General features: G+C 51.7%; 1 protein-coding gene across 1 annotated transcript in view; it reads left to right on the forward strand.

Annotated features, from left to right (window-relative positions):
- Ube3b (ubiquitin protein ligase E3B) overlaps positions 1–26,348 on the forward strand; it is a 43,391-nt gene extending 17,043 nt beyond the window's left edge. The window contains exons 13-28 of the mRNA XM_055605845.1: positions 1,980–2,143; positions 3,125–3,292; positions 5,408–5,579; positions 7,003–7,121; positions 7,598–7,712; positions 8,357–8,456; positions 10,904–11,023; positions 14,984–15,160; positions 15,270–15,380; positions 16,342–16,479; positions 16,735–16,800; positions 17,950–18,008; positions 20,175–20,357; positions 20,619–20,730; positions 23,613–23,705; positions 24,602–26,348. Coding sequence (XP_055461820.1) covers positions 1,980–2,143; positions 3,125–3,292; positions 5,408–5,579; positions 7,003–7,121; positions 7,598–7,712; positions 8,357–8,456; positions 10,904–11,023; positions 14,984–15,160; positions 15,270–15,380; positions 16,342–16,479; positions 16,735–16,800; positions 17,950–18,008; positions 20,175–20,357; positions 20,619–20,730; positions 23,613–23,705; positions 24,602–24,793 — 2,089 coding nt within the window. The 3' untranslated portion in view covers positions 24,794–26,348. The remainder of the gene's footprint in view (positions 1–1,979; positions 2,144–3,124; positions 3,293–5,407; positions 5,580–7,002; positions 7,122–7,597; positions 7,713–8,356; positions 8,457–10,903; positions 11,024–14,983; positions 15,161–15,269; positions 15,381–16,341; positions 16,480–16,734; positions 16,801–17,949; positions 18,009–20,174; positions 20,358–20,618; positions 20,731–23,612; positions 23,706–24,601) is intronic.
- Positions 26,349–27,650: the final 1,302 nt, after the last annotated feature.

A 27,650-nucleotide genomic window follows, 5' to 3' on the forward strand; every position in this document is an offset into this window, starting at 1 on the left:
CTGAGATTTACTGCTGAATTAGCTCACTCTTTCTAATTTTTTCTGAACTCTGACTGCCTGATTCAACTCAGCTGTTCTGGCTCAGACGCCTCTCCTAGCTGACTGATTCATTCTGGCTTCTCTTAGCTTCTGACTGAATTGTTTTGCTTGACCTCATATTAACTTTGGCAATCTGTTCTAATCTTCTGGCTCCTTCTCATTCTCTGGCTCATTCTGTCTTCACCTGTGTCTAGCTCGTTCTCTCTTTAACCTGTTTCTGTACAACTGTCCTGGTAAAACTGCCTTCCCCCCCATCTCTTCCTCTTCCCTGCTCTTAAGTCATCTTTTTCCTGTCTCTTCTGGTGAGAGTTGGATGTATCCTATCCTGGCTCATTCTGTCAAATCTTTCTCCCTTTGACTCTCAATTAGACATCACTTTCAAACATGGGTGTTTCCTTCTACAAACTAACTTCACCTTCATTGTTTGGGATTAAAGGTGTATGGCATGTCTGCATTCCAGCTGGATCACATGTGATCCCTTGCCACAAGAGTCATGGTTCTGGACTAAAATTCCTCTACAACAGAGGGCTGAAGCATGTGCAAGGCCCTGGGTTCAAGCTCCACAGCCAAGAGAACATTAAATAGCCCTTAATCCTCATATGTAAAATGATCTGAGTGGTCAGCCTTTCATTCTTGTTCTTTACTGATTTTTTTTTTTTTAGAGAGAAAGAGATAGATCATATGTTTTTCACTTTTTTTTAATTAGTAAATTGTGAACCTTGTTCATGATACTTTTTCTTCTTCAGTATCACTTTCATTGATTGACAAGGCAGCCATGCCTTGTTGATGCTGAGTAGGGCAAATGATTTAAAGGGATAGGAGCCCCCAGACCATTCCATGAGGTAGATATGAATGTCATAAACTCAGAACCATTAGAAAGGCAAGAGTGCAAGGGCAGAGGTGAAGTCGGCGGCTGCACAGACAGAAGTGTGTGACCTCGGGTGGCATCGGGCTGAGGCATCTGGAATGTTCCGCTGCTCCCTGTTGGTAAACCAGGAGTTTACCTCCTCCTTTTGTACCTGAGTAACACCCTTGAGACCTGACATATTAAAGGACATTGCCAAGGAAGGCCACTCCTGTGTGGTACCCACCTGGAGAGCAACAGCACATGTAGTGGGCATGAGGGCAGAAGCCCCCATCGAGGGCGGCTTTGTCCTGCTTTAGTGCTAGACTGTTCCCTGAAGGCCTTTAAGACACCCTCTCGGCCCCAGTGTTCTCATCTGAAATCTGGGGTGGTGGACCTCATGCCTCTGCTAAGATTGTCTGTGGCTACCTAATTCTGGACTCTGATAGCATTCTCTTGGTGTTTTGATACTGCATGCCAGGGCCTGGTTTATGCTCAGTGGGTTGTGGCTGTTCCCACAAGTTGATGGGAGCCAGCTAGGGTCTTGATGGAGTCTAGGAGTTGGTGATTCTGGGAATACAGCCTGCAGTGGAGAGGCACCCTGAGGCAAGGAGATACTGTGGCAGTATGGAACCATAGAGGTGCTGGACCAGCTGAGAGAAAGAGCAGTGCAGCTGGCAGGAGACAGCATTTGTCTGACAGGGCAGGAGGGCAGGCCTAAGATGGCCACCTCAGGGAAGGCAGCATGGGAGGTTGGCCTGAGTGATAGGCAAGTACAGACTGGGTGCTTTTTCATACCCAGCCCTCAGTGACAGGTTCCTTATTCTGCTTCCTTTCACAAGAAATTCCCTCGGATTTTTCTGGTTGGGTGGTTGGTTTTTAGACAAAAGTTCTCTATGCAGGTCAACCTAGCCTCTAACTTGCATCCTCCAGCCTCCTGAGCACTGGGTTACAGGCCTGTGACCCATCCACTCTGTTCCTCTTTAGCCTCTGTGTTTGAGTGCCCTCTATTTAGAGGGTCACCAGGGCAGGGAGCAGGGCTCTCCCTGGCAGACAGTGGATGGCACTGACACACCTGTCTGCTGCTCTGTCCTAGCCTTAACGAGTCCATGTACCTGATCACCAAGCAGCTGCAGTTCCTGTGGGGGGTGCCGCTCATCCGCATTCTCTTCAGTGACATCCTCAGCAAGAAGCTGCTGGAGCACCCGGAGCCAGCCCCTGCCCAACCGTCATCCCCACAGAACGTGCTCCCAGTGAAGAGTGAGTGCCTACGCCTGGAGAGAGGCAGCTCCTCCTTCCTGTGTGAATTCCCCACTGCCCGCTCACCACTCGCCTCCACCATCTGCAGGGCCACATTCAGCAAGACAGGGACGGGTCATGGAATAGAAATAAGAACCAGTGAAACAGAAGGAAGCAGCCAGTGTGCTCAGGGGCTCTCTCTGCTGGCTCTGAGCTTCAGCTTGGCTGTAGACTTCCTGATAGCGAGAGGGAAAGGGCTTTGTGGACCCTTTCTTTTTATTATCAGGAAGGAGCAGAAAGTCCATTTTATAGGGGACTTAAGCTTTTCTGAGTTTAGTCATAAACTTCCCACATAGAACTCCTCCAAGGAGCCACTGGGGCACAGGCTAGGTGGCACCTCAGCCATACCCTATGCAGGGTGGGCACCCTAGAAAGAAAGGCTTCTTGTTCTGCTGTAAACACAGTCAAGGGGAAGATTTCTGCCTACACTGCTAACCTGGGGTGGGTGATGATTGTGCCATTCATGCTGGCAGTGAGTGTGAGCTCTACTCTTCGGCTTCAGCTGCCCGTGAACAGGAAAGCCAAAGGCTGAAGTGGAATGCCGTTCAGCCAGGACTCAGGGCCTGAGGGTGTCTGCTGCCCTCCCTCTAAAACACAGAAACAGTGCCTGGGCCCAGCTCCTACCTCTCCTCTCCCCTCCAACACGTTCCCAACATTTCCCCTTTGTGTTCTTAAAATTTGGTGATACAGTAGGAGAATGGCATGTCAGAGGTGAACATGCCAGACTTATGCTGAAAAGTACTGTGGTAACCTGAAGGGGTCACTGGGCTGCGCTGAAAACCCAGTGTTCGCATCTTCCCGGCTTGTCCCAAAGGAACGCTTTGAGTGCATGCCGCAGCCCTGCAGCCTCTGCCTGTGACTGGGGCTCTCGCCAGTACCCTTCCTTGACAGGTGGAGCTGGCAGGTGGCTGAGCTCTGTGCGTCTTCTTCCCTCCACGCCAGGTCTCCTCAAGCGAGCGTTTCAGAAGTCAGCTTCAGTTCGGAACATCCTGAGGCCTGTTGGGGGCCGCCGCGTGGACTCCGCTGAGGTGCAGAAGGTCTGCAGCATCTGTGTGCTCTACCAGACCTCGCTGACTACCCTCACCCAGATCCGCCTGCAGATTCTCACAGGTGAGAGAGCCCAGCCCTGCTCCCACTTCAGAGTCGGCGGGCAGTTAGTTGTTCCTAGAAAAAGTGGCCTTTTCTTTCTGCTTGCTTGACTCAGAAAATAGATTCTGCAGGTGGACATGTTGAGCTATTCTTAGACATTGGTAAGCCCCCGATAGTTCAGGCCATCCTTGGTCATCGCACTGCCAGCTTGTTCCTCTTATTGGTTCTTTAATTAGGAAGTACAACTTCTTACAGTTCTCTTTTTTTGAGTAGGACACAAAGATAGGAGACAGGAAGAACACAAACAGCACACTCCAGTGGTAATCGTCTGCCGAGCGTGCTCACAGCCAGTGTAGGTGTGCATAGACAGACTCATCTCATCTTACCCCTCCCTGCCCATCACTCACTAGCGTTGACCATCACTCAGTTCCTCGCACCTCAAAGATACTCATCGCATGGATGTGTCCAGCATGTTCTTTTTCAGCTGAGCAAGAAAGCCCCTTCTATAAGGATAGAATTGGGAGTCAAGGGCTTTTAAGGGACAGCCCAGGCATTGTGATAGGAGTTGATCTTCTGAATGAAGGTGGTCCTTCTAGCTGGGCAAGCTGCGTGCTTCAGAAAGGAATATAAACTCTGCTATGTTATGTGTCTTTAAGTCTTCCACAGCTGCTGCTTCTGTCCTTAACACTTATTTATTCACTCCAGACGGAGGTTTGTCTGTGCAGGGCACTGAGGATACCAAGGTAAACAAGACTGCCAGGGTCTGTTCTTGGGTTGTGGTCTAGAGTCAGTGAGATCGGTAGTCTGCAGCCTGCAGCAAAACAGTGGTGAAGGTGGGACAGGCCATTGGCCGGACGAGAGCAGAGTGCCTCGCCTTTCTCTGTTGATGGCTGCACAGTCTCTGGAAAGGCAGTCTGCTAGTGTAGGCTGGTACCCTGAGCTAGACTTCCTCCCCATGCCCAGGTGGTACCAGGTCACTCCAGTGATAGCAGCAGTGACAGAGACAGAGCAGGCGGGCTTCAGGTGTTTACAGATACATCTGTAGTTCTCACTGGCACATTGTATTTGAGGACTAGAGGTTACACCAGCTGTGGGGCCGGGTTACCTCCGTGGCTTCCCTGCTGAGATGGAGGCAGGGGAAGGCCATGGAAGTCCCCAGAAGACACCACTGGGAGGAGAGCAGGGCAGAGGCCACCTGACATTTGCCACCCAGGACCTCAGAGGTTCTTGGAGGAGGGTTCAGATGTTACCATCCCTGTCTCTTTAAGGGATCGCACAACAAAACTTTCCTGTGTGCAAGCCTGAAACCGAATGTCTGCCCACATGCTTTGAGACTAAGATGGTACGGAGCCCATTGTTGTAGCTGTCATCTCTACTCTGGCACAGAGGTGGTGTGGTGTCACAGCAGGAAAGCTGTCCTGTACCTTCCCCTCACTGTTAGCCACATCTGCCCCACCCCCAGTATGCCCTGTCCTGCGTTCACCCGTGAGGCTCTTGCTTCTAGGGACAGTTGCTTTCTTCCTTTGTTCAGTAAGATCTATTATTTTTGCCCAGTATAATGTATGTTTGCTCTGTTTCTGTATGTGGGTTTTGTTTTCAGTTTTGTTGTTGTTTTGGTTTTTAGTCTTTCAAGACAGGGTTTCTCAGTGTAGCCTTGGCTGTCCTGGAACTAGCTCAGTAGACCAGGCTGGCCTCAAACTCGTGAAGATATGCCTGCCTCTGCCTCCTGAGTGCTAGGATCAAAGGCATGCACCACCACTGTCCAGGGACTCTGATAACTTAATTTGTCTCAAGCTTTTAAAAATAGAGATTGCCTGGCCTACAACTCTTACAAATACACTCTGAGTTTAGCTGGTTTCCTGATTTAAAAACATGGCTGCGTCAGATAGACCCAGGTTCTTTGTCTGGCACTTACCCCAGCCATGGGCGAGGGGCAGTAACTGAGCCCACTTAGAAAGCGGAGTTGTGCTGGGCTCTGCTCAGAGCCGTGCAGAGTGGAGCTGCCCCTGCTGTTGGGGCGCTCGGGGTGCTCACACCTTCTCTTGCATGTTGGTTTAAGTCTTTTCCACTGGAGAAGAAGAAATAGCACACCAGCTGGCACCCACACCTGAAGCTTGGGTTTCTCTCCTTTTCCAGGTCTTACGTACCTTGATGACCTGCTGCCTAAGCTGTGGGCTTTTATCTGTGAGCTGGGGCCCCATGGAGGGCTAAAGCTCTTCTTGGAGTGCCTGAACAATGACACTGGAGAGTCCAAGCAGCTCCTGGCCATGCTGATGCTATTCTGTGACTGCTCACGGCACCTTATCACGTAGGTTGATAGGGGCTGAATGCCCTGGCTATCAGCAATTCAGGGAAACAAGTAACTGCACCTGTGTGGTGGGGTCATGTAAGAACTGGCCAAGAGCTGGCCATGGTGATACATACCTGTAATCATAGCTGCTTAGGAGGCTGAAGCAGAAGTTACTAGGCTCCTAAGTTTGAGGCCAGCCTAGGCAACACAGCAAGAACCCATAACCCTCTGCACCTCCCACCAGAGAAGTAGATAAGAAGACATTCACAAAGCAGATGCCAGGTGTTCAGCAGGTGTTAGGTACTTTCAGGGCACTGCTGTGGGCTCTCGGGGTCTCTGGAGATGTGTTCAGATCACACCTCAGCCAATTATTCACTGGTAAGCAGATTTACAGGCGATTTCCAGACTTAGACACCAGGTGCAGAACCCAGGCCAGTAGATGGAAGTAACAGGAAGCAGCCCAGCCTTCCCTACCGAAGCGTGTGTGGGGATTAACAGATTAACTAGTGCTGGTGCCTAGCCCGCAGCAAGCTGTCTGGAGACAGCTGGCCGACCTTGCTGAGCGGCGTTTCCTCGTCGGTGGAGTGGAGGCGACTCCACCTACCATTCAAAGAGTAAATAAGCCTGGGACATTCACCAGAGTCCTGTGTTCCCGTCTTCATTTGCTGCTGTCCATCTTTCATGCTTCCCAGAGTTGGCTGGAAAGCTCTAGAATGGACCTCAAGCAACTGTGTTCAGACTAGAAGACCTTGTACATTCAGTGACATGTAGCTGGGAGAAAGGGTCTAGTGACCGGATAAACACTCCAAAGGCTGAGGCCAGGCCAACCCAACACTGAGCTGTATTGTAAAGAATGTGGAGAGGCTTCTGTAAACTTTCGCTTTAGCTGTGCCATGTGTTCGTTCACTCAGCCAGTCACTCATTCACTCATACATATTTTCAAACATTCATTTGCTCACAAGCGCTAAATGCCACTGGTCTCTCCTAGATGTGGGGTAGTTTCATAGCACTCCTCAAGAAGCCCTTGAGTGATTCAAGATCCCTTTGTTCTCAGGCCTGGAAGAGCACGATGCACACTGCCGCAGGCGCTCTCTGGGAAAGGCCCTGAGTAGAACCCAGTGTTTTCCCCTAGTTAGTCTATCTTCCTACTCTGAACAATTTCAAGTAAACAGAAGGTAGGAAGGTGATAGAGCCCTCAACACCCTTACCAGCTCATGGCCAGCCTTGCTTCATTTAAAGCCCAAAAAGCTCCTCCTCCCTGGTTTAACTGTGGGGCAGATCTTCGACTTCATGTCATGTGTGTCTGCAAGTTGTACAGGATATGTCTAGAAAAGCTAGTACCTTCTTGCCTTTGTTTGTTAGTTTTGTCTAGATGACAGTGAGGGCTCATTTGTTTCCCCTTCTCAGTGGGAAATTCTGAGCAGTTTTCTGCCTCATGCAGCATCCTCGATGACATTGAAGTTTATGAAGAACAAATCTCATTCAAGCTGGAAGAACTGGTCACAATCTCCTCTTTCCTCAATTCCTTTGTGTTCAAGATGATCTGGGATGGAATTGTAGGTAAGGCGAAGGTGCCCACTGTTCTTTGATGCCACCCCAGGAGGTCAGTCTGTACCCTCAGCTATACCTCAGCTAGAGAATGCACGTCCACCCACGTGGCTAGATAAGCTCGTAAGATGGAAGTGTGCTGGCAAAGGGCTCACTCTGCCCGCTCCTTCAGGCTGTGCACATGGGACTGTTACTAGTGACTAGTGCTGCCACCAAACACCCTTTACATCTATGATTTGATCCCCATGGAACCGGAGCTGTGTCCGTTCCTGCTGTGGGCAGGTCTACCGTCTGGCATGTCTCTGCTGGTAGAGGAAAAGGGCCTTTGGATGGTGCACGCTTGGGATGCAGCTTGGGCGACTTCCCAAGAAGATAGCCAGGCCCCAAGGACAATAGAACACCCCCAGAGAGCCTGGGGCTCCACTGATGTCAGAGCACCTGGGAGCTGCCCTCTGACCAGCTCTGACCCCCTCCTGCTTGCTGCACAGAGAACGCCAAGGGTGAGACCCTGGAGCTGTTCCAGTCTGTCCACGGGTGGCTGATGGTGCTGTATGAGCGAGACTGCCGAAGGCGCTTTGCTCCTGAGGACCACTGGCTGCGAAAGTGAGCACGGGCTGGGACGGGCTTCCAAGCCGCATCCTCCCTCACCACCTGCAGCACGGGTGCCCAGGTGCTCTGCATCTGTGCTTAGGGTGATGAGCCTCCTCCCCTCGTGCACCCCGTCCACTCTGAAGGAACTGCTGTTCTGTAAAGCACCTGTCTGGTGTATCACTTGGCAGCCCTTCTGTCCCACCAGTGTCAGTCTAGTTAATGGATGGTGACAAAGCCAGGTCATGTCTCATCTGGGCTGGGAAGAGAGCTTCTCTCAGCTGACCTGATCAACAGAGTGTGATAGTTTCATGGGGATTTTTATCAGCAGAATTGCCGGGGTGAAAACTGCCCCCAGATTGGGAGCCTCTGACAGCATGTAGGCATTTCTGGCAGGGACCCGTCAGATCTCATGAAATGGCCACAGTTCTGGCACCAGAACAGGACCTCACGGACTTGGCCATAAAGACAGCCTCCACCCCAGCACTCCCTCTGCCGTGCCACAGGCGAGCATATAGGAATGAGCAGTTGTGGCCAGATTTTCATAACACTTATGAAAGTGGGCAGCCGACACTGGGACACATGCCCTATAATGCTGGCTGTGCACTAAAGAAGGCTTTTCTGGTTTTAGCAACCACACCTGTGTCTCTCTCTTGAAGGGATCTCAAGCCTGGCGTGCTCTTCCAGGAACTTGACAAGGACCGCAAGAGGGCCCAGCTGGTCCTGCAGCACATCCCCCATGTTGTCCCTCATAAGAACGTGAGTTGATGCAGCACCTTCTGTCCCTTCGTGGTCTCTGGCTCCTCTGCATTAAGACAGGAAAAGTCTGTGGGGCATCACTCGTCCCACACGCGCTGTGGTGACCTTTGTTACTCAGGGAGCTTGTGCCGAGTTCTGGGTGCACAGACAGAGGAGGCAGCGTGCAGTCAGGTGACACAGGGTGTGTGCTTTGCAAGTCCCAGCACGTGGGTCTGTTGAGCCACCGGGGAGGACAAGGGGTCAAGAGAGGGTTCCATGCACGGTGGAAATTATCCCCATGACCTCCACACAGCACATGGAGTGTGCTCACACACACGTGCAGTGTACTCGCACTAATTAGTTGATTTGTGTAAGTGAAACATCATTCTAATTACAAAGTCAACTGTCGGGCTGGAGAGATGGCTCAGAGGGTAAGAGCACTGCTTGCTCTTCCAGAGATCACAAGTTCAGTTCCCAGCAACCACATGGTGGCTCATAACCATCTATAATGAAATCTGGTGCCCTCTTTGTATACATAATAAAATAAATAAATCTTTTTAAAAAATCCGCTGCTGTCAACAATCTCCCATGGATGCATTTTCTCATTACTTGGAAGTCAGTTTAGATCTTGCAGTTCGCTGTGTGAGGTCTGAGACCCACTGTGTGGGAGATTTAAAGTCACTTTCCTTTGGTCTCATCTACACCTTGTCAGTAAGTTTACTCTAAGTCAGGAAAAGTGGGCATCCACTCTGCTGAAAGTCAGAGAGAAGTGGGGGCAGAGCTCCAGGGCCTGGAATGAGAGAGGATGGAGTCAGGAATAAAGCCAGCGTCTTAGAAGGCAAGCGTAGGACCTGAGGCTAATCCAAAGCGAAGGCCTGGTCAGAGCAGTGCTAAAGAGAGAGGGCTCTGGCCAGTGTGTGAGGACTGCATAGACGCAAAAACACCAACACGGGCTGGGCACAGCTGTCGAGCCAGAAAACAGGTGGCCGAGTCCAGAGGTTACATTCAGCAGAGCAAAGGGCTGGATGCAGAAGCTGGGTTTCTGGCCTGGAAGAGCCACCTGGTTAGAGAAGCAGACAAAAGCAGGTCTTCGAGCAGTGAAGGAGGGGGCTGCGGCTGCCTGTGGGATCACAGATCTACTGCAGGGCACCAGGGCAGAGGGAGGGGTCCAGGGACTCATCACAGGGCACTAAGAAGAGAGATGGAAGAGAGCCAGGGATGCGTTGTCACTTCCTTGGGAAGGGTCAGGTACCGGAGTGGAAGCATCTGGGATGCTGGAAGACACTTCTCAGGTCCTACATGGACAGCACCGTGCTCCCTCACAAAAGGACCCGTTGCTTGCCTCCCCCAATAGATACATTTTTTTTTTTTTTTTTTTTTTTTTTTAGACAAAAAGCAAAAACAAAATTTTGTAAGTCTTACTCTTTAGAAGTACTGAGTCCACACTGCTGGTTGACCTTGACCTCACACTTTGAGTCACTCTTCGTTTTGCTGGAGCAAGTGATGTGGCTGCTTAGACTCTTGCTTCATTGACAGACCCTTAGGAAGGAGGGGCCTCCTGAGAGACCACACACTCACACACACACACACACACACACACACACACACCGTTGTACTTTGCTCATATTTTCCCCTCGATGCCTCTGCTCCTCCCCTTTCCCTCTTTTCCTACCTGTCCCTGCTCTGCTTTCATGTCATACACATAGGTTTATACGTTTAAATCTGGACTCCACATGTGAGAGAAAATTCCTTCATCTACATCTGGCTGAGTTTCCTTAGGATGATGGTCTCCACATCTGCCCATTTCCCTGCAAATGATGGATTGCATTCTTCTTGACTGCTAGATAGAATTGCATTGTTCTGTGTCAGTCCATGGATGGGTCCGTATTCTGCTGTTGTGAAGAGTACAGCAAAAGGCATGGGTGTGCAAGTGTCTGTGGTGCGGTGTCTTGCGTTCCTTCAGGTACATGCCCAGAAGTTCTATAGCTGGGTGAGAAGGCAGTTGCAGGGTTAGTTTTGCTGATTTCTGTAGTGACTGAACTCATTGCCTTACCATGTAGCAGGTTTTTTTGAGGGTGGGTAGGTCTCTGCAGCCCAGGCTGACCTGACCTGTTCTCCCACCCCCTACAGGACCCCCCTGGTACTGGGATTATGGGCACGCTGTGCCACCCCCAACTTGGTTTTGCTGTTCTCTCTTGTACTTAAGGAGGCCCCTGGTTTTAGGACTAGCCCCATTTTTAAATTTTTAGATTTATTTTGTGTGTATGGATATTTTTTCTGCATGTATTTCTGTGCACCCCATGCGTGCCTGGTGTCTGCAGAGAGCAGAAGAAGGCATCCAGTACTCTGGAACTGAAGTTACATTGAATCTTAGGTTATTTGAAAGGTCATTTTGTAGGGTGGGACTGATTTTGTTTTGTTTTGACATCTCTTGAGTCTGTTTCTGGTCCCACCTCTGCTCCTTTCAGAGAGTGCTCCTGTTCCGAAACATGGTTACCAAAGAGAAAGAGAAGCTGGGGCTTGTGGAAACCAGCTCTGCCTCCCCTCACGTCACCCACATCACTATCCGAAGGTCACGGATGTTGGAGGTGAGTGGCCACTCACAGAGCAGAGCACTGTGTCATGTGGATCTAGTGGAGACCTCTTTAAAACTCTCTTGTTGCTCTGTGGTAGGTATGAAAACTCAAAGTGAGGCTCTTAGAGCAGGAAGGGGGTGTTTAGCCAGTCAGCTGCCCTGAGAAGCTAGCTGCTCAGTGTAGTATGTCCTCAGTGCTGGGGATCTCCAGTGTCTTCTTCGTGCCCCCCCCCCGCACCCTCTCCCCCTCCCCCTGAGAGCCCCTGCTAAAGCACAGGCATTAAGATCTGAGTGCAGTGAAGTGACAGCCTGCCTTTCCTGGGTCTGTGCTGGCTGCCCTGTCCTGCCAGGGCTCCCCCAGCCTCGCCTTCGCAGATGTGCTGCAGACACATAACTTTCATCACAGACTCAAAGGCCTCTGTAGATGCAACAGGAGATTCAAGTAATGTTACCCTCTCAAGCCCCACCTTGCAGGCTTCCACCTTGTGGCCACCTCACAAGTCAGCAGTAGGCGGCCTGTCCTTAAGTACCCCTCCTCTGTGTCACATTGTTACGGTGTCCAGTGCATTCTGAGGTGAGCAGAGAGGGCTGTGGAAGCCTGCCACGCAGCTGTGTGCCCTGTGAAACAGAGTCCTGAAACAGAGTCTGACCATGGCTGGGGCACTGCCGTGGCCTCTGATGTACGCCACACATGTCCGTAGGTCACGTCCACAGCCTCCCCCGAGTGTCTGCTGCAGCAGTCTCTGTTCTTAGTAGGGCTGGGCTTCACTGCCTTGTGTCGCTCCTCAGGGCTTTCGTTGTGCTCTATCCATACTTGTTTGTGTGTTCTGCCTGTGTGTGACAGCCACATGACCAGCCACCGTGTGTACTGTGGCCCAGCAGCATGTTTGCCATTTATGCCACCTTTGTTGGGTGGCTTCTTTTAGCTCCCATTCCAGAGCTATTTAAAAAGGTAATGTGTGCAGCAGTTGTTTTTACCTTAAAGGTAAGATCTAGAGGGGTGACTCAGTGGTAGCACCCACCTAGCATTGCTGAGGCCCTGGGCACCATCCCCAGTACTGACCGGAAAACAGAGGTCATGTTTGAGCTCAGCTGGCCGGCTGAGCATTTGGTTTGTGTGCTAACAAGAAAAAGTGTCCTCTACCCGAACTGCTCCACCCAGTGCTCTCAGACATAGCCCTCGCCATCTGCCTTCCTTAGGGAAGACAGCTCCACCAGGGAGCAGGCAACTGTTAACACATCAGAATCTGCCTTCAGTGTTGGGGAAATGGTGGAAAAGAGGGTGGCCTGTCAGTCACCCCAAAGATGCACAACCGGCCAACATCTGACTTGCCATGTGGACATGTGGGTTCCAGGGGGCTTTGAATCAAGAGAAGAATCAGAAACTCAGGGTTCTCTGTTAAAGCTTCAGATCTGTTAGGTTGGGAACTGATTAGATTGTCAGGCATCTTGAAGGCCATGTTGGCTACTCATCTCAAGCTGCGGCCCCTGTAGTAGCCACTGCTTTGACCCAAAAGCTTATTTATGTTAAAACTGTCTCCTGGCATGTTCCTCGGGAGAACCAGGTATAGCCACCTCATCTCTGGAAATCTCAGTGCTCCTCCATCAGATATGGCCAGCACCCAGCTCCTAGAAGAACTGGAAGCTGTGGACTGCGTTGTGTGCTGTGAGGGGGTTTTTGGTTCCTCCCTTGGGTTTCACAGGAGATAGTCTCTCTTAAGTTAGGCAAAGCCCATTTTCCTATTTGCAGTCCATGAAAACATGCTTTGGTTTGAGCCTGAGTTAGACTGAGAGAGGCTCGTTTACTCCATGATCCTGGTTCTCCTGAGCCTGTGGTGTGAGTGCCCATGACCTTTGCTTGCTGTGAAGGGGACCATCAAGAAGCTGCTCTCTGATTCGGTGTTCTGGACTCTCACGCATGCATGGCTTCTCTGGCTTGCCGAGCCTCTGGTAGATTCTCCATCCTGCGGGAACACCCCCTTCAGGGTGAGTGTAGTCTGTCTTCAGTGATTTGGAACTGGAGGAAACTCAGACTTGCTCCTCACCCTGTCAGAGGCGGAGCTGGGGCTGTGTAGACCAAGGCTTTGAATCTAGGCCCCTTTGGTGCAGGTAAGAGCTCACTGTCCTGCTTTTCAGCATGTGGAAGCCTGAGAGGATGCTGACGGTCCTGTGGAGCATGTGGAACCCTCACATAACCACACCAGTACCCACAGGCAGGCCTGCGGCCGAGGAGGCAGGTGACATGCTCCTCTTACAGCCTCCTGAGAGGCTGCTGTGGCTCAGATCCAGCAGATCTTCCTGAGCCCCACCACATGCTGGCTAAGGACTGTGCCGTTCGCCCCACAGTGCATGGACCTGCTCCCAGGACAGGCTGGAGAGAGAAGTCCTCAGGCACCAACAACGCTGGAGCCTCTGCCCATCTCACGCTCATGCCCAGGAATGCCAGTTCACACTGCTTCCACGGCCACAGCAGCTGCATAGCAACACTCTCCTTTTCTGTCTCGGCTGTTCTCGGTTGGGTGGTTGTGTTTGTTTTCCAGGCAGGGTCTCCTCTGTGTCTCAGGCTCACAGGGGTTTTGCCTCAGCTCTGACTGTTTGTGCTCACCTTTCATGGGTGTGCCCAAGGCTGCCTTCCTATTCCTTCTACTGGTGGCTGCAGACTAAGAAGGGATTCTTCCCTGGCTCAGCAACCTGAGTCTGTCCCTGACAAGATGCAAAGACATGAGAGAGACTTCTGTATCACTAAGCATGACAGGAAGACAGGAAGAGGGATTGCTGTGCTGCCAGGTTGCCTGTTGGCTTTGTGTCAAAGGCAACCAGGACAGCACATGAATTGATGAGTGGGTGCCATGGACGTGGTCTGCTTCATATTAGCTAAATGTGACACCAGGACAACCTGAATGACAGTCAGATGCCAGGAAGACCTCTACAGACAAGAAGCCAGAGGCAGCTGCCTTAGTTAGGGTCACTGTTGCTGTGACAAAACACCATGACCAACAGCACCTTGGGGAGGAAAGGGTTACATGTCTTAAATCAGTCTACTGAGGAAACCAAGGCAGGAATTCAAATTGGACAGGAACCTGGAGGCAGGAGCTGATGCAGAGGCCATGGAGGGTGCTGCTTACTGGCTTGCTCCCCGTGGCTGCTCAGCCTACCTTCTTAGCGCGCCTGGGACCGCCTGCCCAGGGGTGGCACCACCCATCACTAATTGAGGAATAGCCTACAGCCAGATCTTATGGAGGCAATTTCTCAAGTGATGCTCCCTCCCATCAGATGACAGTAGCTTGTGTCAAGGTGACATAAAACTAGCCAGCACATATGGTTTAGTAAACTTGGAATGTGTATGTGAGCTTCTGGACCGGAGACACACACTCATTATCTGCATGCGTTGATCTTGGTTTCCAGGGCTTCTGTTCACATCAGGGCTTGGCATGGGCTAAGCACACCTTGCCATTCATGCTACAGAGCCACATCCCACACCAGCAAAGCTCAGGGCTCTCCCACCACGATCACACAGACTCAGCACTGCTACTGCACGTGGGCTGGGCTTCCCGCCTGTCTCCTGCCGCACCCTCCCTGCTGCTGGCTGGTCATTCTAGTTCAGAAAGCCAGCCTGGCTGCTCTGACTTCTCCAGCTTCTTCCCCCAGTCACCCTCAGCACCAGGACGCTGGATTTTCATCTTACCATGTCCTGTAAGCCTGGCTCTGCCCTGAGCTAAGAGATAGTCTCAGCATTAAAGGAGGAAGAGAGACACCCATCTTGTCCCAGTTTTCTCCTCCTGTGATGGCCAGAGCTAGCATGACTCATTCTGTCTAATTTCTCCTCCAACTCTTTGTCCTCTGGGGGCAGTCTCCTCATGCCAAGCAGTGAGACACCACAGCCCATCAAGTGAAGCCTCCATGGGTGGTTGTCCTGACTTGCATGGCTCTGTTATGACTGTGCTTCTCACTGTTTGACACTGTGTTTTGGTAGGATGGCTATGAACAGCTCCGGCAGCTTTCCCAGCACGGCATGAAGGGTGTGATCCGAGTGAAGTTTGTCAACGACCTTGGGGTGGATGAAGCTGGGATTGACCAGGACGGTGTCTTTAAGGAGTTTCTGGAGGAGATCATCAAGAGGGTGTTTGACCCAGCGCTCAACCTGTTCAAGGTGGTCAAGGGGGCGCCAGTGGGACTGGCAGCAGCCAGACACAGGGAACCACTGCAGAGCAAAGGCAGGCCTCTTGACTTCCACCTCTCCCTGTGCTTTCTCCTGGCAGACAACCAGCGGGGATGAGAGGCTGTACCCCTCGCCCACATCCTACATCCATGAGAATTACCTACAGCTCTTCGAGTTTGTGGGGAAGATGCTGGGAAAGGCCGTGTATGAGGTAGGAGCTCAAAGGAGCATAGAGCAAGTGTGAAGCGACACCCGGGAGCCGGACATGGCGGCACGCCCTGTAATCCTGTCACTCAGAAGCCCAGGCAGGAGAGTCCTGAGTTTGAGGCCAGCCTAGGATATGTAGCAAGACCCTATCTCAAAAAGAGATGGCTCAGTGGCTAAGAGCATTGACTGCTCTTCCAGAAGTCCTAAGGTCAATTCCCAGCTACCACATGGTGGCTCACCACCATCTATAAGGAATCTTATTCCCTCTTCTAGTGTGCATATAAACAGACCATTCGTATACATAAAATAAATAAATAAATCTAAAAAATAAATAAACAAAAGAAAAGAAATAAAGTGCTATGTGCACGGTCCGTCAGGGGGACCCTCACGTTAGGTCAGCACTTTGCCACCAAGCCACACCAGCGCTGGCATCCACTACTTCAGTGGCTACGTTAGAAGAAGACAGTTCTGGGAGTTAGCAGAACGGGACAGAGAGACAGATGTAGCCAGCAGCATAGCGGCCAACTGACTTACCTTCCTCCTGTAAGTCTGACACCTCATCAGTAAAGTAGGGATGAGAAAAACTGTGTGCCTGAGTTGTCATCCATAATAAGTGGGGTCCATACCTGGCAACAGGTTGGGGGCTCAGGATTGTTGTTGGTTTCTGCACCTTGAGTTTGTAGGGTTAAGGTAGTGTGGGCTTCAAGAGAGTCCCTCACATGCCCCGCCATGGACAACCAGGTCGAGAGAGCCACCTGAGCAGCTGAGCTGAGATCTCGTCCCTGGGCTTTGAGGCTCCAAGACCTGTGCCCACGACCATTGCTCGCCAAAGTTCCTAGGTCATCTCTTAGGTGGCGGGCAGTGCAGCTCCAGACTGATACCTAGACTGCACTGGTGTCCCTAGGCTGCCCCCACAGCCCAAGCCACCCAGAGCTGACGCCAAGCCCTGACCTCCCATCTCCTAGGGGATCGTGGTTGACGTGCCGTTTGCCTCCTTCTTCCTGAGCCAGATGCTCGGGCACCACCACAGCATCTTCTATAGCTCCGTGGACGAGCTTCCTTCACTGGACTCGGAGTTCTATAAAAACCTCACCTCTATCAAGGTTAGTGCTGAGTGTCCAGTAGCTACGAGAACACTGGCATGAAGCCAGAGCCCAGTGACACCTTAACTGTCACTGAGACTCAGAGCAGCCCCCAACCTCACCCCTGAGGCCCCTCTCATAGCTGAGGCTCACAGCCTATTCTGTTCTCATAACAAGTGGCCTCTGCTTGAAAGTGGGACAGCGTAGCAGCCAAGTCCCCTCAAGGAGGGAAGACCTTCACCAGTACAAGCCTCAGTGCTTTCTCTCTTCTGTTAGCGCTATGAGGGAGACATCGCTGACCTCGGGCTGACGCTATCTTATGATGAGGACGTCATGGGCCAGGTATGTGGGCTGATCTGGCAGGCTTCTTCTGGTCTTGAGAGCAGCCAACTCATAGGGTTTCCCTCAGAAAGCTGCCCACTGAGGATCGTTCTGTCACCGGGCCAGGAGGGAGGGTTTTCTGTTTCTTCCCTGCCATCCTGGCCTTGGCATGCTCACCTCAGCTAGCTCCCATGGAGCCCATGCTTTGCCTGTGTCACAGCTTGGGACTTGAGACAGGATCTGCCTACATCCAGCCTTCCTGTTGTAGTTTGTGGCAAGCTGTGAGTCTCAGTGTGGAAATCCATGGTGAGTGTTGGCCGGTATACGTGGGTGTTTCTGACTCAGTGTGCAGGGGCAGGCAGCCCCTGAGGAGTTCTTTTAGGGAGCTCACATCCCATTTCACATTTCGGGAGCAGAGGAGGAAAGGCTCCTGAAGTCAGGCTGGCAGAAGCCGTTTCCATCACCCTCACTGGCACAACTCTTCCACGACTCTGCCCCCTCCTGTGTCCCCAAGGGAGGCTTTCTGTCCATGTGGCCTGAGGTCTGCTCTGGAGAAACTATGAGCATGTTGGTGCAGAGCTGTCTTCTCAGAGGTTATTTGGTCTCTGTAAAGCACCTGCAGTGCCTGCGTCTGGAGTGCAGCCTTGGAATGTGACCCGTGTCTTTCTAGACTTTCCCCACAGGCACGTGCACCTGCGTGTGCACATGAGCAAGTGCATGCGTGTGTGCGTGTGTGTGTGTGTGTGTGTGTGTGCGCGCGTGTGTTTGTGTGTGCTGCAGAGACAATTCCTTGTCTCTTGCAGTATAATCTCTCCCCCCCAGTATGTTCCTGCTCTTAGCACACTTTTAGGTAGCCTTGCAGTGTTCCCAAGGGTGGGTGTTCACACCCGCTGCTGTCTTCATCCCAGCATGTTTTCCTCTGTGGCATCCAGCATCCTTTAGTGCAAATGTTTGGACAAGGATTGGATGAGAAACCTTTCCTGTTGCTCACATGAGGCCTATGTGTTGATGTTTCAGCCCCGAGGTTTTATGAAAAATGATCCGTCTCAAACACGTAGCATCTTGATTCCATCTTCCTCATGGGCATTTGTTCGGGGCAAGTTCACTTTCGGGAAGCGTTGGTCTCCTGTTCGAATTCTCTCTAGTAATTACCCTCGTCTTCTTCCCCAGCTTGTCTGCCATGAACTGGTTCCTGGAGGGAAGACCATTCCTGTTACAAATGAAAATAAGTGAGTACAGCAATTAGATGCTTACAGTCAGCACTTAAAAAGACTTCATTCTGGCTCTCTGGACTTATGCTGAGAATTTATTAAGATAGATTGAAGAGGAAAAAGACCATCAACATCATAATGGAATTTTCTGGTATTGTTCATAGGCCGGAATTGTATTAAATTCAATTTGCAAAATAAGAGTGAATGGTTTACTCTTTGCAGAAGCCCTTGGAAGGTCAGAGGCACCGTTCTTAGGGATGTAGTGATGGCCCTGCTGAGAGGATGGATGGAGCCTAAGCAGTTTAGACATGCTGTCCTAAGGGCAGGCGAGCAGGGACACTGTAGAATGACTGTGTGTGGCTGTTCTCAGGGAGACAGAGTGTGAGTGCAGATGCAGCAGATAACGCGCTTAGAGGCGGGAGTTAAAGGAGCCGCTCCTGCCACAGATAATGTGCTTTCAGTAATGTCATAAATTCACTCCTTTTGATCCCACAAACAAACCCCTCAACACAGGGTCTGCACCAGGCTTCCCTGCCTGATTAAAAGGGTAGGACTCTGCAGGAGGAGGGGACATTGGCCCTCTTGTCAGTTTTCTGCCACCCCAACTCAGATTTGAACTGTCTGTGTAAGCATTCATCTCAACAGGGACAAGCGAGGGCTCTGGCCCTGTGTGTCACCTGGTCCCAGGGCAGCATGCCTGCACCCTGTTCCTCTTGGGTCAGCTAGGCTGGCAGCCTGTTGCCTGGGGGCTTTGTGTTTTAATCTGAACAGTAGTCAGCAGGGTGAAATCCATCAGCATTGCCCTTAGCCACAGGGCATTGGTTTGAAAACATAGAACAAAGTGCTGCCTGCAGAGAAGAGTTGCTGTGTTGAGCCTGAGTCCTGAGTTCTGCTGCATTGAGGCTGAGTCCTGCTCCTGCCTGTGACTTCCTCAGAGGGCAGCTGTGAAATACTGTGTAAGACAGCGTTTGAGATAGTTAGCTGAAAAGGGGGCCTAGACTTTTTGACAGCAGATGTGGGGCATATCCTGTAGACGAGGGAAGCCATCTTTTTGCCTGGAGCTATAGCAAAGGGTGATGTATTTGTATGTATGTGAGAAAGAGACAAATAACAGAAAAGCTGAGTTCACACAGGCCAAAAGGCCAGAAGAATCTGTACAGGCCAAAGGGCTAGGCAGTAGAGTCCTTGCACCCTGAAGACCTGGGAAGGTGAGTCCTTGTACGCTGAAGAGCTGGGGAGGTGAGTCCTTGTACACTGAAGGGCTGAGGAGGTGAGTCCTTGCAGGCTAGACTGGAATATGATTCTTACCCTGCCATAAACTCTGGCCTATGGTGAAGCTTCAGTATATGGCAAAGGTATTCAGTCCTGTACTTGACTCAGAGGCCTGGCCGTGCCTGTTCTCCCCTTCAGGGATGATAACCTGATCCCTAGCTTCTTGGTAGTGAAGCTTCTCTCTCTGCTTCCTTCTGCTTCTGTCTCTAACACACACCAAGTATTAGTAACTCCTTCATAGAGGTTAAAAATAACTATTTAACGTATAATGTTGTTGCTGAATGCTTTTTAAACTAGAACTATTTCAAGGACAGTAGCTTTAGCATTGTGAGGCACACAGATTCATCTGGGCTATACTTGACATGGAATTTTAACACTGTGCTTGGGTATGTTTGCCAATAGATGAACGACGCTGGTAAGCTGGCTGGAGTATCAGCCTGGAGCTCAGATCGGCTGGACCTGTGTGCATGAGACAGGAGGCCCTGAGCCCCATCAGTGTTGGCTAATCTGACCTCCCTATTGAACCCAGCAATAACCTAGCAGCATTTCTGGAAAACATTGGGCCCATCTAACCCTCCAGGCTTTAGTGGAGCTCTGAACGTGGCATTGCACATGAGGCAGCTTTTCTCTGATGAAATGGCTCTTCAATTCCTGAGAGATCAGTGGTCACCCCAGGGTGTTCTGTTGGGGGCTGGGGGGACAAGTGAGTGAGGCTGTGCCGTAGACGCTTGTGCTGTCGTGGTGGCACAGAGTGTGTGACCTGGGGTACCATCATGGATGGTCCAACGCTGTTCTCATAGATGCGTTGGGTCTGTGTTTTGGAAATGGTCAGAGCACTAGGCTTAGCTCTTAGCCCATTTGGCAGCAGTGTGCTTAGCCTGCTAGCTCCGTGTTTCTCTTTCTTGTTAACAGAATTAGTTACATCCATCTGATGGCACATTTTCGAATGCACACTCAAATCAAAAACCAGACAGCTGCTCTCATTAGTGGCTTCCGTTCCATCATTAAGCCGGAGTGGATCCGAATGTTTTCTACCCCTGAGCTTCAGCGTCTCATCTCTGGGGACAACGCTGAGATCGATCTGGAAGATTTAAAGTAAGGGGTAGTGAAGAGGGAAGGATTACCTGCTCAGGCCTTTAGAAGCTCCCTGGCTTCTAGTACAGTTGTTGTGGGGCCACCTGAGGACGGGTGCTCTCTGAGGCCCCAGCACTGGTCCCTATGACAGCAGCGCTGCCTTGGAGCCTCCGTCTGGTTTGCTTCCAGAGGATGAGGCTGTGACTCGTGAGCCTATGTCAGTGGGCCTGCCTACACCCGTGTCACCACCACGCCCTGAGCCCTCTTCCCCATTGTTTCCAGGAAGCACACGGTGTACTACGGCGGCTTCCACGGGAGTCATAGAGTCATCATCTGGCTCTGGGATATTCTGGCTTCTGACTTCACACCCGATGAAAGAGCCATGTTCCTGAAGGTACCTGATTTACAACCTCTATGTGCGTTCCCGAATGCATGTGCAGACTTTGGGCCACTCACTGTACCTCACTGAGAACAGCATGGTTATCCAGAGAACCACACCGTGTCAGCATAGCTGCTGCCCTATGCCAATGCCTGAGGAGGCAGAGGCAGGCTGCAACGATGGGGCAGGGCCTGCTCTCTGCTCCTCAAAGTGAGGCAGGCCCCACCCTCACCATCTTCAGCACTGCCTCATTACCTTAAGAAAATGGTGGCAAAACAAACCTTTAGTCCCAGCAGGGGATCTCTGAGTTCAACGGCATCCTGGTCCACAGAGTGAGTTCCAGGACAGCTAAGGCCACCCAGAGAAACACTGTCTCAGAGAAAGGAAGGAAAAAGAAGAAGAAGAAGGAGAAGGAGAAGAAGAAAAGAAAAGAAAAAAAATACAATTATAAATATCACTCCAATGTAGAGTTTCTTTTACCTAAGGGACTACCCCCAGGTACTCTGTCCCAGTAGTATAATACATGTATCACACACACTCACACACATGCACACACATGTACACAGGCACATACAGTTGTTGAGGTCAGCTTTGAGGGAGTACATGGGACTAAGTCAGGTTCTCAATATGTAGCTCAGGCAGGACTTTGTAGGCTGGCCCACTCAGGGCAGTCCTCCAGCCTCAACATGTTGAGTACTGAAATTCCAGGTTTGGCCACCATGCCTGGAGTATTGTGTGCTCTCTCAAGTAGAGTATCTGTAGATAACTGCTTGCTGCCCCGGTATCAGGGAAGTCTTGACTGTCCACTATGTCCCTGAGTGCTGCCAGATTTGGTGAATGACATCAGCAGAGTATAAGCATTTGTGAGATGCTGAGTAACACACATATTTGTCTCTGTATCAAGTATGAGTAGATTGACATTAAAAACCCATCATCCTTTTGCCACCTGCTCTCTTTCTCTCTGAAAAGCTGTGGTCTAGGAATGTATTCAGTGCCTTGGAATCTTTGCCCCAAGGCTTCCTGGCTGGCTCGCACACTTTTCTCTTTCTTCTCTTGCCTCCACCCTGTCCTTTTCTTCAGGCGGGGTCTCACGCATCCCAAGATGCTCTCTGATTTGCACGTAACATGTAGCCAAGGATGACCTGGAAGTCCTGGTCCTCCTGTCTCCACCTTCAAATACTGGGATTACAAGTGTGTGCCACCACACCCAGTTTTTATGCATGTGAGTTTCTAGTGCAACCCATTTTGTGAAGACAGCCTGCTGGTATCACCAAAGCAACAGCTAGTCTTCCTCCCCGCTGGCCGTTCTGCACTGAGTTCCCTCCTGCTGAAGGAACCTTCACCCACTCCAGTTCAGCCGGTATTCACGTGGGCTCCACTCATCCATGGGTGTCCAGGGCACAGGGGCATTTGTTGCAACAAGTGGTTCTGGGAGCATTGGCTGGTTTCCCAGCAGCACACTGCCTGGCATAGCGGGCTGCTGCTGGTGAGGTTACACATTTGAACAGTCAACCCGTGCAACAGGTGCGTCTGTGCCTTTGGGGCACCTGTCCGCAGACCTGCCTGCAGGGGCATCAGTGCCAGCTGAAGGAAGTAGAAGTCCCTGCTCAAGAGAATGTGACCCTGTTGCTCTTAGGTGTCATGAGAGCTAATGTCCCCCACCCCCTTGGGCCAACCCAGATCCAAAGTTAAATGTACCAGAACAGCAACACAGTAGCTTTTTCGTTAAGATTTACTTTTTTATTGGTGTATATGTATCTGTGTAAGTATATGCTGTGTGAGTGCCCTCAGAGGCCACCTGGAGTTACTGGCAGTTGTGAGCTGCCTGAGATGGGTACTGGGAATTGTAGCCAGGTCCTCTGGAAGAGCAGCAAGCACTCTTAACGACTGGGCCGCGTCTCCATTCCCAGGAACATAGTAACTTACTAAAACCTTTTGAAGCATGACACATCAAGCTGTCTTGCCATTATAACATCGCTTACGTGGTGGTATGACCCACACTACATTAGCTGCTGAACTTCAGAACCAGGCTTGGTATTCCCTCTCTTGAAAAAGTGCATGTGGTTACTGCTGAGTTAGAGTTGTCTGGAGCAGAACAATCCTCTCTGAAGCGCTGAGGCAGGTGCTGTGTGTAGAGAATGCCAGGAGGTGCTCAGCGCTGCTGAGAAGTGTGCTGGCTGCCACAGCCAGTGTCCCACACTTCGTTCCCACGGCCTTACTGGCTTTGTAGACCTGGATTTTTCTCAGTGTGCTGATTGCTGTTGAGTCTCCAGCAGACCCACCTCGCCCCCAGCCTGGACCATGGGATGCTCTGCATACGTGCAAGTCACCAGTGTGTGGTGCATGAAGTCAGGCGTTCAAGCTACACTAGGGCTCACTGGCTCCAGACCGTGGCCCATGGGCGCCAGCAGCGTCTGCTCACTTAGGCCCCCTCAGATGCTGCCCTGCTGTCTTCCCTGAGGACAGGTGTCACTGATCTGTTCCTGCTGCTGCTGACTGTAGGACAGTGCAGTGAGAGACCCATCCGCCGTAAACTGGGTATGGTGCTGTACACCAAGAGTCAAAGGGCATCTTCAGCTACAGAGCAACAAGTTGAAAGCCAGCTTGGCCTTGTCAGACAGTGATAAAAAGGAGAACAAGAACAGTTCCATGCATGTCACCCTGAGTTGCCCTAAAAGCCACCAGTGTTGTACAGTGGGCCATGACTTCATGAGCATTGGCTCTAGAGAGTGGCACTGTGAGAAATGTGATGTTTCCTGGGCACTAGTGGGGCAAGCACCTCCCTAATACTCCTAGTTTTAGAGAAAGGTCAGTGAGCAGCACTTGGAGAGGAGCCCAGCATGGCTGCAGAAGCAAGAAGCCCCTATTGTCCCTGTTGACCCTGCCTTGTATTACAGTTTGTGACCAGCTGCTCCCGGCCCCCGCTCCTAGGATTCGCCTACCTCAAGCCTCCGTTCTCCATCCGCTGTGTGGAAGTGTCAGATGACCAGGTAACTAAGGCCGTGCTGCCTTCCTTCCTTCCTTCCTTCCTTCTGCTCAGTCTGCTGTGCCCACCGTGTGCCTCCCACCCTTGCCAGCCACCCACAGAGGGCACTGCAGACAAGTGGGGCTCAGCACTTGCCTGAGGTCCCTCCTTGGGAAGGCCTGTGGGAGTGTGTGATCAGGACTCTGTTCTCATGACTGCTGATCTAGCTAGATTCAAAGGCCAAGTGGCACAGCGAGAGAGGGTGACACCCAGGATAAGGGCAGTTGTGCTCCCCAGCTCCTCCCCCTGCTGGCCATGCACACCATGCCAGCTGCTGTTGCCTACAGGTTGACCAAGGATGCCCTGGGACGCTTTGCCCAGTGTGTGAGAGCCTGGCCATGTGTAGCTCAGATGTAGCCGCCCTGTGAAAGCCTTAGGGTGTCCCTGTCTCACCACAGGCTGTGTTCCCCTTGGCCACATACTAAATGGTCCTCCACCTCCAGACTTTGGGAAAAGTTGAGCCAAGTGTTAGTCAGTTGCGGGCTGTGGTACTGACAGAGGAAGGGTGTTAGGATCCCTTAGTTAACTGATAAGTGTCCATTAGCCAGGAGGCCTATTGTTTCAGGTGACCTAGCACAGGACTCCTATGTGAGTGTCCAGAACAGCAGGTGTGAGTGCCTAGAGCAGCAAGTGTGAGTATCAGGAGCAGCAGGTGTGAGTGCCCAGAGCCATGGTGTGAGTTCTAAGAGAAGAAGATGTGAATATCCAGAGCCATAGGTGTGAGTACCCAGAGGCACAGGTGTGAGTGGCCAGAGGAACAGGTGTTCCTCTTCAGCCTCTCAGCCCGCTGTCTGGAGCTGGACATCTCCTCTGCACCCATGCAGGCACCTTCTGACCCAAAGCTGTGGTGTGTGCTTGCAGGACACTGGGGATACCCTGGGCAGCGTCCTCAGGGGCTTCTTCACCATCCGCAAGCGGGAGCCAGGTGGGCGGCTGCCCACTTCTTCCACTTGCTTCAACCTGCTCAAGCTGCCCAACTACAGCAAGAAAAGCGTCCTCCGAGAGAAACTGCGCTATGCCATCAGCATGAACACAGGCTTTGAGCTCTCCTAGCCCAACCCCTGTCTCATCTACCAGCCCCGAGGGCACCCAGACTACAGAGCCCTTCAGCTCCTGGAGGCAACATGCCCCTGGGAGTGGGGCCAGGTTACTTCAGCCCTCACACCCTCTCAATAGCCATGAGACACCCAAGCTTGGGGTGCACAGCACCCTTAGGGTGCTGGGGAGGGAGGGCTGTTGAAAATAAAGCCCAGTTCTGCCCACACAGGTCCTCTCCCTGCCTCCTGGGGCCTGAAACCTGGACCTGTGATTGCAGAGGGACTCCTGGTAGTTGTGTGGGGGCAGTTCTGAAGTTCTGTCTTCCCTTGCCCTCTGAGTACACAAAGCCTGTGCCTGTGAGCTCCTCCTCCCATTCTCAAAACTCAGGTACGGCCTCACCAAGCCTCTATGCACGGCAAAGACCCTGCGTCTACCCTGTCCACAGCAGCCTCTTGCCAGGCAACCAAGCCCAGCTCCTGCCAGGGAGGCTGCTGAGCACAGTCAGGGTCTCGTACAGGGATCCAGGTGTTTCACACCACAGCCCTCCCTCCCAAGCCCTCAGCAGGCCACACTGTCAGGGAACCCTTGCTGTTGGCTCCTGGCCTGTGCATCAGTGTCTGAGTTTGGGAGAGACCCCTGCCACTCCTGACAAACAGCCCCATTTCTGGGGTACCCAGAGCCTGTTCTCTCTATGTGTCTGCCCTTTGTTACCTTATGGAGAACCACATGGGAGCCTAGAGTGCCCAGTGCTCTGGGCAGTACTTCATTCCAGGGACTGAGAAGCCCATCCTCTTGCACTGACAGGCCCCAGAGGCTGAGGCTATATACCGCACACCTCCACACTGCCTCTGTTGGCTCTGTGCTCTTGTTTTGCACTTAATTTTGTTTTCCCACCCATCGAAATTCTGGGCCCTCCTTTTCTCCGCTTATCGGAAGAACTTCCTCCATTTCAGGATGTTGAGGCAGAGGCTTAGTGATCTGGTAGCACCCATGCATCTCCTGCCTCATGCAGTTCTTGCATCTCCACCCCCTGGTGAAGGCCAGGCGTCTGGTCCCTCCTCCACTCTGTGGAGCCAGCTTAGGGTAGCATCGCTCAAAGCAAGGAAACTCCTCCCAGCAGGAACCTGTGCGCTTCAGTGAGGAACAAAAGACCTCCAGGCTTCTGGAGAGCAGCGCCGGCTTTACTTGGATGGAAGGCTGTCAAGGTCCTTGGAAGATGTCTGCCACCCATGTGTGTACCCAGCTCGCCCAAAGATTCCTGTACCCCATGCACAGCCTGCATGAGTAATACAGAACCTGAGAGTTACAGCAGGGACATGGGGAGGGTGAGTTAGAAGCCCAACATCAACTTGACCTGTTTGCTTTTGACCTAGGGTTGTCTGAAGTTCACTAGAGCCTGCTTTCCCACAGTTCCATCACAGTATCCAAGCACCAATCTGTGTCCTGCTGCTGTTCACTGACACCCCAGCAGCTCTTGGTGGTTCCAAAAAGGAGTGGGATTTTTGTTTTCGTAGGTAATTATGGACTACGATGTGTCAGGGCTTTATTAAATTTGTACTTGAGCACGTGATGGCTCTGCTGTGGTTTGTACCCAGCCCTGTGTCTGGATAGCTTGGGCACTCACAGTAGCAAGAAGACTTGGGGTGTTTGGACACATCTTGGCTTTAGATCTGAGTTAAGAGAGCTGGGCAGTTGTCACATGTGCCCAGCTTCATTTTTAGAGGTGCCATTTCAGAGATGCGTCCCTAGAGCCCGTCTCCCTCCACTCCCTTCCTATAGGCAGCAACCTGGATTGCAGGCATATTCTGTAGGTTCTGATTTCCGTGGTGCTTACAGAAGCCAGCCCCAATAGCTTAGACATAACTCTCACCTGGGATACCTCCAACACCCCAGTATTAGAAAAGTTCTACAACACCCCCCCCCCCCCCAAGATAAGCCTGCGGTGTGATGGCCACCACTGAACACTGCAGCCCGGCTCTGGTGTTGTTTTAGAATGGGAGCTACCAGCTCAAAAGGCTAGCTTGCTGATAACTGGAAAACAAGTGGGATTTTCTGATAGGCGGCGGGGCTTGTGGGTACTTAGGAACATTTAGGTGAAGTGCAAAACTCCGTTTCTGGCAGTGGCAAAGCCATCAGCCCTTGACCTCTGTCAGCTGTGCTGCTAGAAGCGGGGATCCAGCAGACAGTGGGTTCTCCCTAAGTTCGGCAGGGGGTGTGCAGTGCGCCCTGCGTCATTTTTGGTTGGGGTTTTGGTTCTTTGTTTTTGAGGTTGGGTACACTGTGTAGCCTCAGCTGCTTGTGTGCTGGGTCACAGGCTCATGTCATCACACCTCACTGGAACCTTACATTTCTCAGATCGGCTGCAGAACCATGGACAGATTCACTGTCCAGGCTGTGGGGACAGAGGCGGGTGCAAACAACACCCACTCTTCTGGGAGACTTTAGCGCTGAGAATCAGTGTGGTGATAGCATGAGATGCTTGGAGCCTCCAGCCAGGCTCAGGATTAGCATCTAGAGGGCAGCCTACTTCCCGCTTCTCGTCACCTGTCACTTCCTGAGTCAAGGCTAAGCCAGGCAGAGTGGGATAAACAGCAGGCCATGGTCTCAAGACACAAATAAAACAAAAACAAAGAATGTAGAGCTACCCATAGACCTGATGCTCCAGACCAAGCTTCCCGGGGTTTCTGACTGGAAACCCCTGTCCCTCACAGTCAGCATAGATACAGGACAAAGGTCACCTGCCATTTCTTCATGCAGTTTGCACAGGCTGGGGACTCACCTGTGTGGAACAGTGCCTTAGCAAGGATGCTTCAGCCAGCAGGGGCCTGGCTGAAGTGTTTGCACACCTGAGGGGTTTGCACGCCTGTGCGTC

Source organism: Psammomys obesus, unplaced genomic scaffold (genome assembly GCF_907164565.1).
Source record: "Psammomys obesus unplaced genomic scaffold, mPsaObe1.curated_primary_1811, whole genome shotgun sequence".
Taxonomy (NCBI): Eukaryota; Metazoa; Chordata; class Mammalia; order Rodentia; family Muridae; genus Psammomys; species Psammomys obesus.